General features: G+C 50.0%; 7 protein-coding genes across 7 annotated transcripts; 2 read left to right on the forward strand and 5 right to left on the reverse strand.

The window, feature by feature from the left end:
• Positions 1 to 55: 55 nt before the first annotated feature.
• EDB91DRAFT_34849 (formate--tetrahydrofolate ligase-domain-containing protein) lies at positions 56 to 3,873 on the reverse strand. Its single transcript, XM_041326964.1, has 12 exons — positions 3,531 to 3,873; positions 3,137 to 3,475; positions 2,850 to 3,087; positions 2,682 to 2,793; positions 2,234 to 2,627; positions 1,999 to 2,182; positions 1,891 to 1,948; positions 1,791 to 1,840; positions 859 to 1,742; positions 505 to 809; positions 288 to 455; positions 56 to 235 (listed from the first exon to the last, which is right to left on the reverse strand). Exons 1-12 carry the CDS (start codon positions 3,662 to 3,664, stop codon positions 180 to 182), a joined length of 2,922 nt encoding a protein of 973 aa, XP_041184600.1. The 5' UTR covers positions 3,665 to 3,873; the 3' UTR covers positions 56 to 179.
• Positions 3,874 to 4,000: 127 nt separating this feature from the next.
• Positions 4,001 to 4,800, forward strand: EDB91DRAFT_1041837 (GrpE-domain-containing protein; the record flags this gene model as incomplete). The annotated part of the gene is made up of 2 exons (XM_041312958.1): positions 4,001 to 4,273; positions 4,321 to 4,800. The coding sequence occupies 2 exons, from the start codon at positions 4,001 to 4,003 to the stop codon at positions 4,798 to 4,800; spliced, it is 753 nt and encodes a 250-aa protein (XP_041184601.1).
• On the reverse strand, positions 4,675 to 6,759 carry EDB91DRAFT_35193 (uncharacterized protein). Its single transcript, XM_041326969.1, has 4 exons — positions 5,563 to 6,759; positions 5,233 to 5,513; positions 5,112 to 5,185; positions 4,675 to 5,066 (listed from the first exon to the last, which is right to left on the reverse strand). Exons 1-4 carry the CDS (start codon positions 6,434 to 6,436, stop codon positions 4,982 to 4,984), a joined length of 1,314 nt encoding a protein of 437 aa, XP_041184602.1. The 5' UTR covers positions 6,437 to 6,759; the 3' UTR covers positions 4,675 to 4,981.
• A 220-nt stretch (positions 6,760 to 6,979) lies between these two features.
• Positions 6,980 to 7,364, reverse strand: EDB91DRAFT_1094306 (uncharacterized protein). The gene is made up of 2 exons (XM_041316873.1): positions 7,259 to 7,364; positions 6,980 to 7,209 (listed from the first exon to the last, which is right to left on the reverse strand). The coding sequence occupies exons 1-2, from the start codon at positions 7,331 to 7,333 to the stop codon at positions 7,072 to 7,074; spliced, it is 213 nt and encodes a 70-aa protein (XP_041184603.1). The 5' UTR covers positions 7,334 to 7,364; the 3' UTR covers positions 6,980 to 7,071.
• Positions 7,365 to 7,392: 28 nt separating this feature from the next.
• EDB91DRAFT_1094310 (uncharacterized protein) lies at positions 7,393 to 7,881 on the reverse strand (the record flags this gene model as incomplete). The annotated part of the gene is made up of 1 exon (XM_041316874.1): positions 7,393 to 7,881. A coding segment is annotated over exon 1 (393 nt), but the record flags the coding sequence as incomplete, so codon positions are not given.
• A 435-nt stretch (positions 7,882 to 8,316) lies between these two features.
• EDB91DRAFT_1241823 (uncharacterized protein) lies at positions 8,317 to 9,796 on the forward strand (the record flags this gene model as incomplete). The annotated part of the gene is made up of 4 exons (XM_041322123.1): positions 8,317 to 8,355; positions 8,403 to 9,374; positions 9,430 to 9,543; positions 9,596 to 9,796. 4 exons carry the CDS (start codon positions 8,317 to 8,319, stop codon positions 9,794 to 9,796), a joined length of 1,326 nt encoding a protein of 441 aa, XP_041184605.1.
• Positions 9,797 to 9,961: 165 nt separating this feature from the next.
• EDB91DRAFT_1241824 (uncharacterized protein) lies at positions 9,962 to 11,227 on the reverse strand (the record flags this gene model as incomplete). The annotated part of the gene is made up of 2 exons (XM_041322124.1): positions 9,962 to 11,154; positions 11,209 to 11,227. 2 exons carry the CDS (start codon positions 11,225 to 11,227, stop codon positions 9,962 to 9,964), a joined length of 1,212 nt encoding a protein of 403 aa, XP_041184606.1.
• Positions 11,228 to 11,242: the final 15 nt, after the last annotated feature.

Genomic DNA, 11,242 nt, shown 5'->3' on the forward strand with positions numbered 1-11,242 from the left:
CCTTAAATACAGACGCAACCCAAGTCTACAACACCTCAACGGACGACCAATGTATGCACGTGTTGAACGGCAAACAGCTCCGTGTTGAGACGGGGCCTCCAGCGTGGAAGCTGCGAAATTTGATGAAGATGACCATTATGTACCTTATCGCGATGGTTGAGAGCGCGAGAGCAAAGCGTCTAGAACAATCCAACGACACGCCCAGTTTGTGGGTCAAGTCCGACTTCCCAGAATCCTGTGTGGTTTCTCGTGAGATAGATTTGGAGAAAGCACACCTTATCACTCACCTGGCCTTGTGCCAAGTCCTGGCATGGTTTGCATGTCTCCGAGGATAGGGTATAGGAAGCCAGCTCCAGCAGATAGGCGCACTTCACGAATGGGAACTGTGAAGCCAGAAGGAGCATTTTTCAGGGACGGGTCATGAGAGAACGAATATTGGGTCTTGGCCATGCAAACTGAATGAAGGTCAGAAATAACTCCACAGGCCTGGGGACGGGGACTTACTAGGGAGGTTGCCGTAGCCTTGACGAGTATAGGTTTCTAGCTGCTTGCTGGCGTGCTCGCTGAGCTCAATACCAGCGGCGCGGTATATCTCCTTGCAGATTATCTCGATCTTTTGGGCGATGGGGAGGTTGAGGTCGTAGAGGAATTTGAAGCCTGATTCTCCTTCGCAAGTTGCAACGACTGCCTCGGCAAGGGCAAGTGCACCAGCACCACCTTCTGCCCAGTGGTTGCTCACTATCGCAGCATCGGCACCTGCAGCGAGAGCCTCTTGGCGGATGAGCTCAAGTTCCGCAGGGGTATCAGAACTACGCCAAAGTCAGCAAACGCTCATGCAAAAAAGGATACAACACGAACGCAAATTGGTTGATAGCAATGATGACCTTGACACCGAACTTCTTGGAGTTCTCGATGTGTCTAGCGAGGTTCTGGCAACCCTCCTTGAGGGTGACAAGATCCTCCTTGGTGTAGGTATCAGCCAAAGGCTTGCCAGGGGTCACCTCAGGTCCACCACCGTGCATCTTGAGTGCACGAGTAGTAGCAACGATGACGGTAGCATCAGGCTTGAGGCCGCTAACACGGCATTTAATGTTGCAAAATTTCTCCATTCCCATGTCAGCACCGAAACCACCCTCAGTCAGCACGTAGCCAACACGGTCAGAAGAGTCACCCTCCTCAGTTCCTGCAAGTTTGAGAGCGATGCGATCGGCAAGGATAGAAGAGTTTCCATGGGCGATGTTGGCGAAAGGACCGGCGTGAACGAAAACAGGGGTACCCTCGAGCGTTTGCATCAAGTTGGGCTTCACCGTATCCTTCATGAGAACAGCAAGTGCACCTCCAACACCAATGTCATCGGCAGTGATAGCCTCTCCACGCTTGCTCGTTGCGACGACCATGTTGCCAAGCTTCTCGCGCATGTCCGCGAGATCAGTAGTCAACGCCAGCACGGCCATGCATTCACTAGCAACAGCGATGTCGAACCCAGCCTCACGCTCGTGGCCTTTCTCCGTGGGGTTACGGCCGAGCGTGACTTTGCGCAGGAAACGGTCGTTTGTGTCGAGGACACGGTTCCAGGTGATAGTCTCGGGGTCGATATCAAGGCGAGCAAAGTGGTTGACTTCCTCAGGCGTCAGGTCGTTGGGGTTGGTCTTGTCGATACCAAGCTTCTTCAAGCGTTTGAGCATCAGGGGCGCGAACTCACGCTTGCCCTTCTTGGTGGGGACAAGACGGCTGAAGAGAGCCTGCAGAAACTGAGCATGTGTAACGGCCAGTTTTCAAACCTTACAGACCTTGTCAGACTGAGTCTTCTCATGGAACAGACGAGCATCAAGAGCAGCAGCTATGTTCAATGTCAGAGATTGAGTGTCAGAAAAAGTCCAGTGAGCCTACCTAACAAGTTGTTGGCAGCCGTGACAGCATGAATGTCACCAGTCAAATGAAGGTTGAACTGAGCAAATAACATTAGGAAGACAAGGTATAAAGAGAAAGACGGCCTACCTCATCCATAGGAATTACTTGACTGTAACCTCCTCCAGCAGCGCCACCTTTGATACCGAATGTTGGTCCTTGAGAGGGTTGACGCACACAGGCGAATGCGGGACGTCCAAGATGTGCGCCCAGTGCCTGAGCAAGACCAATGGTAGTCGTGGACTTGCCCTCACCTAGAGGAGTGGGCGTGATACTGTAAAATATGTCAATGTCAAACAACAAAACGCGTTCCAGTGATGCCTACCCAGCAATGACGATGTATTTCCCATCTTTGCGGTGTGCCAAGCGGTCCAAGACGCTGAGCTCGACCTTGGCCTTGAACTTGCCATAGCTTTCAAGTTCATCTGGGAGGAGTCCCATCTCCTTTGCAAGCTGAGTGACGGGCTTCGGGGTCTGGGCCATAGCGATCTCGATGTCGCTGGGTACTTTTTCCTTGATGTCAAGTGCCAGGGGTTTGATCTTGCGTTCCCGAGCCTTTTGCCAGAGACGGACAGCAGAGTTGTATACATTCTCCATGAGCAAAGCGACGGTCATCGGGCCCACACCTCCTGGGACGGGTGTGATATGCGAGGCCACAGTAAACGCCTCATCATAATCGACATCGCCAACCAAGCGCTGACCCGACTTCTTAGTAGCGTCTAAAGGGTATTCATATAAATAACCGGAATCGCATGCCAAGACCAAAATCATACCTGGAATGAAGTTGATGCCAACGTCGATAACGACAGCGCCGGGTTTCACCCACGACCCTTTGACGTACTCTGACTGGCCGATAGCAGCCACCACGATATCAGCTTGTCTGACCTACAAGTGAGTGTGAGAAAGTTTTGATATCTGATAATCACACGAATGAAACTGACGATCTGTTCGATGTTCCTAGTCCGACTGTGGCATTGCGTGACAGTCGCGTCGCGACTTCTCAGGAGTGCAGCCACGGGGTTTCCTACGATATCGCTGCGACCAAGCACGACTGCGGTTGAACCGGCGATGGACACGCCTGTACTCTCCAGCAGACGAATGACAGCTGCTGGAGTACAAGGAACGAACATCGGAGAAGCAGCGCGCGAAGACAAGTGACCGATATTGTATGCATGAAAGCTATAGGAGCAACTCAGAAAATGTGATTTCCCACATCAAGACAACTTACCCATCAACATCTTTCTCGGGAGAAACCGCCTCAGTGACAGCGCGGGTAGCGTCCGCGTCGACTTGAGGTCCAAGAGGCAGTTGAACGAGCACACCACTAACAGTTTCGTCATCCGAAAGCTTCTTAACGACCTCGATGATCTCTTCAGCCGTAGCTGCTTCAGGGAATTTGACGTGATTGAACTTGATGCCAACTTCCTCAGCAGCTTTAGCTTTCATGCGGATGTAAGTGCTTGAATCGGGACGCTCTCCAGCTTGCACGACTACAAGCTGGGGCTGGAACCGAGGGTATTGGGCTTGGAACGCTTTGATTTTCTGCGCGACATCATCGCGGATTGACCTGAATGCACGTGATTTGGTTAGGACAGTATGAAGGTGTATGATAGATCGCGTACTTGGCTATGCTGGTACCGTCGATGATCGAGGCAGTCATGATTGAGTGGTTGAAAGAAACAAGAAGCGATCTTGAATGATTTCGAACCGAATAAGAGGAAGATAAAAGGAAAGGTCTAAATGGCGGGCGAGGCATCTTAATAAATGTTATATCAAGTTACCTCTTTTGGTTATTGGGGGTGCACACCCACGACAAAATTATACGCAACAGTAACTAAAAGATAGACAGTGAATCAAAAAAGATACACGAAAAAAGATGGGAGGCAGGAGATAAACACAATCTTCCCCATGTCCAATTTTTTATGGTCTTTTTCCCTTGCTACGTGAATCGAAGAACAGATTACCGGCCGAACCAAGACACGTAAGTTATTCCCACGACCCTTCTCCTTCCGAAAATTTTGGACGCTTACAAGCGTTTGTCTCCGTTCATAAGTCACAGTACCTCTCTCCTTCTCTTTACCTTTTTATTATCATGAACGCTGCACACGTTCGCCAGGCATTCCGTTCTTGCACGGCTTCACTGTCGTCGCGAGCAATCGGCCGTTCCTCACGAGATGCGCTGGCATCTCACGGTCGGCGAATAGCGCTTGGCACGCGACGGTACTCTGATGACAAAGCTCCAGAGCAAAAGTCGAACGCGGACGCAGAGATGAAGGAGGCAGAAGTAGACAAGACAGAAGTCACGCCGGAGGCTGAGTTGCTCAAAACGCTCAAAGCAAAAGAAGCCGAGGCTGTAGACCTAAAGGTTAGCATCCCCGCTCGACCGCTGGACGCGTCTTGATGGCTCCCCAGAGTCGGTTACAATATCTGCAAGCAGACTTTTTGAACTTGCAACGTAATGCTGCTCGTGAAAAAGAACAGCAACGTGATTTTGCTATCACTCGCTTTGCTGGTGACTTGCTTGAAACTGTAGACGTTCTCGCACTCGCCCTCAAGTCCGTACCAGAGGATATTCTTGCCCGATCCGATTCTCCATCCCCAGACTCGTCATCAACACCCAACTCAAAATCCGTCCAAACCTACCTTAAGGAACTGCACGAGGGCGTCGACATGACCCACCGTCTCCTACTGTCCACGCTCTTCAAGTATCACGTCAAACCGTTTGACCCTACCGGTGACAAATTTGATCCTAACGTACATGAAGCGTTGTATCAGGCTCCCGTACCCGGAAAGGAACCTGGGACTATCCTAGAGTGCCAGAAAACCGGGTACATGATCAAGGATCGGTTATTGCGAGCAGCGCAGGTCGGCGTCGTGCAGGAGACATCATAACCTACGTCATTGCCGCGGAGCGGGGTTTAGGTGGCCTCTCGTCACTTGTGGTGATGGGTATGCAGTGCCGAGTAGGGCAGGTATTGGGAGGACAATTAGTATGCTAGCAGGCATTCTAAAGCCTCTATGAGCGGTGTGGGTGGATAGCATGCACGATAGATATTATTTTAGCACAGTTAATTCATCGAATCTCAACTCCGAACCGATCTTGCAGACAGGAAACGACCTGGGCATTAAGAGAGTTGGCCTCATCGTTCGAAAGTGATCTACCAAGGGTAAGAAGAAAGCTTCTATAACAGACAGGGGCATACCTGTCCATCGAACGGTAATTGATCCTGTAGCAAAGGCTCTTGCGGTTAGTTTTCGGGTGAGTGAAATTGTCGATCTGTCGGACGTCAAATCAAGTCGCACTGAGTTCAGAACAAGACTCACCAATTTCACATCCTCCACTACATCTCCAGCGACGTCCCGAACAAGGTCGCAGAAATCATTTTCATGAAGTGCCTCGCCTTGGGGGAGCCAGAAGCTCACGTCCTTAAAGCATGCCGGGTATTTCGAGTACGGTTTGAACGTAGTGATTTCGCCTTGTTTAAACTGCGAAAGGAAGCGCGGGTCCTGTGACCAGAATAGACGAATATCGGGAATAGAGTATAGAACCATCGCTATCCGTTCGAGACCAAGACCGAATGCCCACCCCAGCTTGTCGGGAACATCTAATTACGCGTTATTCGTCAGGTTGTTCATACTAAAACATCGACGTACTTGCGTTATCGAGAGTTGCCTGCCGGACGACTCCACAGCCGAGAATTTCCAACCATTTACCACGGAAGAAGACTTCGACCTCAAAACTGGGCGTCGTCCACGGGAAAGTAGCCTCTATCCACCGCACTTTAAGCGGGTTATGTGCGGTAGCCCCGACGCGTCCACCGAACAAGTGTAGCATAAGACTGTTCAGGGACAATTTCAGATTCTTCGCGATTAATTCCGTATGCTTTGGGTCGTGCGCCGGTTGACAAGGATTCGTAGGTGATAGATGGGGGACATCTTCAATTTCTATACTGGAGCGTTCCAAATGAGCTGCGAGGCGTTCGTTGTCCTCTTCGATCTCCTTCATGCCTGTCGCGTTTGCTGAGACGATGCGTGCGCCCTCTGTCTGGTGAAATACAGGGTAATGCGACCCATCTATCTCGTCGCGCCGGTATACGTCTGCAGTGAGCAACCACTTGGTCTCTCCTCGTCCAAACACGTCTACTTCGTGTGCAGAGGTGTGAGTGCGCAACATGAGGTCTTTGTTTACATAGTAGCTGTCTGTTACGGAGCGACCAGGATGGTCTGCTGGGAAAGACAGCAGATCAAAGTTTTGGTAAGGAGTGACGAGGGGGGAAAGCGAGGATAGGTGGGCGTAGGAGGGGAAGTGTGATTCTATGAGTGCTCGGAGTGTGCTGAGGGGATGTGATGGCTGGGTGTGCAGCTTCAGTGGGAGCTTGGACACGATTGTAGGAGATATGTTTGTCATGTGGTCCGTTGGGTACTGTTCACCGAGTACAGTGACATGAGACGGTCGTTGGACACTGAAGTACCGCGACGGTACTCCCCTCCCATGAACGTTCCGCCATAACAATCCAGGTAAGCGCATCTATCGTGAATTATTTCTTACCAGAACCTTGCCAATGATATCCTCTAGGGTACGGACGATAAGTCACCCGACTGTTATTAACCTATGTTAAAAATCAAGTAGGATGCGTAGGGTTATTAACAAGCATGTTATTAACATGTTATTAACAGTCACGTGACCTAAAATTTGAAAATTTCGCTACAGCTACTACCAAAATTCGTCCCACTCGTTGTCCATGTCTTCTAGGTCAGCATCATCCTCCGTAGCATCACCTTGAGTGCTACACAGGCCGTTGATAGGACTTTCCTCGTGTTCATCAGACAAGGCCTTGGTGACAATTAGTGCGTGAAGGTTTGCATCTGCTTCAATGTCGAAGGCTGAATCCTCCGCCGGTTTAGCCGCTAGTGTCTCATCGAGCCAAGTGCCTTCTTCGTCTTCAAGGATTTCTTCCTGCTCATCTGTGCCCACAGATAGATAGCTGCCAGTGGTTTCGTGGCTTCGACGAGCAGCTGATTGTTTGGGTGAGGAAATGATGGAGTCAAGATCGCAGAATGAAATGTCTGGATGCCGTCGTTCAACCATTTTCTAAGGGGCATGAGTTATCAATACAGGCCACTGAATAAGACACTGACCTTTGGATCATACATATGCCATTGTCAAATCTGAGTCATGTCCACCAACGTCCGGACATGTTGACGGTTCCTGGCTGGTGTATTCATCCTCGTGAATACCGACATTGTTCGTTCCTCGGGCACAGATGAGGGCTTGATTGAATAAATTTTTTCTGCGATACACTGGAGATAAAGCTTGAGTTATGAGTAGTCAGGACTGGCTGAAACTCACAGCAAGTATGGAGCCTTCAGGTATCTTCGTCAAGTGAGTCCAGTATGAGAGGACGTCCTGACCAGCATCCATCATTGTGTCAAAAGGGTATTGTCCTTTCACATAGCGCTCGAACTGGCGAACGAAAGCTTCACGAACATCAGCAGCTGTTTGTCCTTTGAGTGTGGGGTTGTGCTGGGACTCATTAGGTTGATGTTTGGTGAGGAAGGCTTCCGCCTGTCGCCAGTTGCTTTGGACGTCCAAGAGAGTATAGGCTTGGCGCCAAAACGTCAGAATCCAGAATGGAAAAGGTTGTTCGATGTCGGCATGGGCATAGATAATAGACCGGCTACCACCTGATATTGCATGTTGCACCCCTTCTAGGAGCTTGTGCAGAACCGCAAGCTGGGGAAGCGGCTGCGTGCGGAGATAATCGAGATATAAGCTGTCCTCAGGTGGGGAGTCAGTGCTAAAGTATTTGCGCAATGGCAGAGCAGTGGTAATTGAAGCTGACGGGAGTGAGAATTGAAGGAATGACGAGACAGACAGATTCTTGTCTGGGAGAATAATAGATTGCACTGATACAGGAATAATGAGAATATCATCTGAGGCTTTTGTGTCGACGATGTCAGCCATTTCGAGTGCTCGACTGGTGCAAGAGGGAGGGAAAACAAGTTGAAAACTTCGTTGCGAGACACTCGAGTCCCATGTCAGACAACAGCTTGCTTCTCTGCAAGATTTGCGTTGCAAACTTCTAAGTCAATGATCTGCGAGGAACAGCAGAAGGTCGGAAGGCGACTCACAAAGACTATGGGGGTCAATAGACTTATTAGCACCATGTCACCCCCCCACGGCCGTGTGCCTGTTATTAACATGTTAATAACATGTTAATAACACACCTTTCTTAGCAGTGTTATTAACAACCCACTTTTCGTCCGTACCCTAATATCCTCGAGATGCAATTACAAGCCCACTTGCTGGTCCTGCTCATTCAAACTTAACGCGTTTGTTTGTGCTTGTTGTCCAAAAGCTTCAAACAAATCCAAACTTGGTTATGAGCACAGCCACCTCGAGCTCTGATGTCCCGAGTCGCCATCAGAGATTCAGCAGACTCAAAGGTGAACATTTTCCATGTATTTACCCGCTCAAAGCTAATCAAATCCAGGCCTCGACCAGCAAACGTAGACCCTCAAAAAGACGTCTCGTCGATTCTGATGAAGAAGAATTTGATGATGCTGCTGCAGACCGGTTTGAGCCTCCACGCGTCAAACGCTCGCGTACTGCAGAACTAGAACCGACCCCTCATGAACATAATGATGTAGAACATGATATGGATGTTGATGTTGATGGGGAGCTGGATGCAGATGAAGAAACGCGTTTCCTAGGGCATGATGCTAGCGATCAATTTACCGCCACCGCTCCAGTGGCTCCCGGTCAAGCTCGAAAGAAGAGTAAGGCGGATGTGAGTGCGAAACGTTTAAAGAGAGCGGGTTCTGGAACAGGGGCTAAGAAGAAGAAACAAGTCGTGTTCTCTGACGCAGAGGATGCCGAAGTCGACATTGATGACCTCGTGGAAGAGGATGATTTCCTTGACGAGCCTTTCCCAGATGCCGAGGACGACGATTTCGAACTTGAAACCGCACCAAAGCGTGGTGGAAAAGCAAAGGCGTCATCCACGAAGAGCAAACCTGCCAAGGCCAAACCTGTGTTAACGAAGGGTAGCAAGGCGAAAGCTGGAAAAGAGAAGGAAAAAGAGAAAGAAATTATGATCAAGGACGAACGCAAAATCCCTCCTTCTGGCATCCCATCTCTGCAGGCCTCTGAACTCTTTGTGGATAACGAGTCCTCCGCCCACCCATCGTCAGCTGTTGATCCTTCTGCCGCACCTGATCAATCCACCTTGCCACCTCCCGAACTGAAGAAGCGCAAACTCCCGACAATTAAGAAGAACAAACCACCTGCCTCAGCTGCTACTTCCTCTCAATCCCAGTCCATCGCCTCCAAGCCACCACCTTCGACCGATGATGTGACGAAGATTGGTGCAGCTGCTTCTCAGCAGCGTAAGGCAGCGGGTCTCATGGGGGCAGCAGACTTTGATTTGCGAGATAAAAGCGTGTACGCTGAACTCTTTAAAGGGGTAAGAGGGCTGTGACAACGCCTTTGCACATTTACATGATTATATTGCTCTGCAGGCTGGCGGCAGTACTCCTCGATCTGGACTCAACAGGAAAGAAAAGGAGGAAGAACGACGGAAAGAGTTGAGCAAGATGCGCGATGAAGCAAAGGCCAAACGCGCGGAAGAAGCTGTTGGTTTTTCCCCTGTCTCTTCGCGGATCTTTGTTTCTGATGCAGGCGCAGAAACATTTTTTCGATCTGCAGTCACAAGCAGACAAGATTGCTGGTTTTGAACAAAAATTCAGAGCGCCCCACAATGGTGTGGCTTTGCACCCGAACTTCCTTGCTGCCAAGTTCCGAGAGGAGTACGACAAGGAAAGGGCCCGTCTACGACATGGCAGGGAGCGAAGTCTGAGTGCCACGAAAGAGGAGGGAGAGGCTTGAGGCCTTCAGCCTGTCAGGGCTTTCATTTCTTGTATTGTTGTCTCTCGTACATTTTGCTTTCGGACACGCGACACTGTCAGCTACGCTGTAATTACATCACTGCAATATTAGAAACTTCGTGTACTCTCTGCTCGCACAGCCGACACTTCATCAGTGAAACGTCTTTCATCTTGGTTTCTGGCCAACGCCTGGGGGTGGCTTGTACGGAGAAACGAGATTTGTGGACGTCTTTGTTACCTGGTCGAAACAAATATCAAACCACTTCTTGTCTGCCTTGGGCTTGCTAGGCGTTGACTCTCCCTCGATGCTGAGCCCGGAGAGCTGTTGTTCTAGGGAGGAGGTATCTGGGAAGAATATTCGTAGTTGTAAGTGGAGCGCATTAATCACACCCAGCAGCGCCAACGAGTCCTTCCTGATTGTAGCAGGGTTCTGAGGAACATACAGCGATGCAACCAGTTCGTCGGACGCAGCCAGGAGTGCGTGTGACTGCAAAAGCAAAGCATCTAGAGCAACATTTGGAGGTTGCATGATCGGCGCAGAAGAAAGCAGATCCAGGAGGATACGCTTATGCAATAATGTGGTTAACCGCAGTATGGAGTGGACCTGACAAATGGCATGTTTAAAAAGAGCTGATTGGAAAGTAGCAGACGAGGGCTGTACATTTTTTGCGCGAGCCAGTTCGTCCTGATTCATCTTTGCTCCTGTGTCACTTAAACCAAGTTCATCCCAACCGTCGTCGTCATCATCACCCTCGAGATTGTCGCTTTCACTCCCTTCGACTCCTTCTATCATTTCAGATACCTCTCGAAGACCATCATCGAGAGCCCCTAGATCCTGTTTCCATTTTCGACAGATAGCAGATATGTTGTCCTTTGGAATCCCATTGGTTCCACGGGCTTGTGTGATGAGATCGTGAAGAGCGCCTGTACGGACTAGATAGTCTTCTCCTGCTGCGCCACTCCTTATCGACGGACCACGGGCAGCAAGGTTCAAGAAAGTCTGCACGACTGCACGCAAAGCCTCCAAAATAACCGTCGCATTATGCTGCACCTCCTTTATAAGAGTGCCCCCATGTAAGTCAGCATTCAAAAGATTGATGCAATGTGCAATGCTAGACGTGTATTTGGTTAGATCCACGATCACGGGGAGAGAAGCGGAGTAGGTGGGCGATGATGGTTTGAGCGCGAGAGCGAGTTTGGTGCTGGAGTTGTATATGAGAGAAAGGAGGGAGTCTAGGTCTTTTAGGATTACGACGAGGTCTGAGGTTTGGGGCTCAGGTTCATCTCGCTGATTTCGGGAAGCGAGTGCGGAGAGTGCAGCGGTGCATGTCTCGGACGCAGATGTCAGAGCAACGATGACTAGTAGCAACAATAATAATTCAGAGCAGCTCCCGTGAATTAGTAACGACTCACCTTTCTGCTTGTCAGTCATGTTCTGTTCAAAACG

Source organism: Suillus paluster (genome assembly GCF_016628075.1).
Source record: "Suillus paluster strain FC165 chromosome Unknown EDB91scaffold_1, whole genome shotgun sequence".
Lineage (NCBI taxonomy): Eukaryota > Fungi > Basidiomycota > Agaricomycetes > Boletales > Suillaceae > Suillus > Suillus paluster.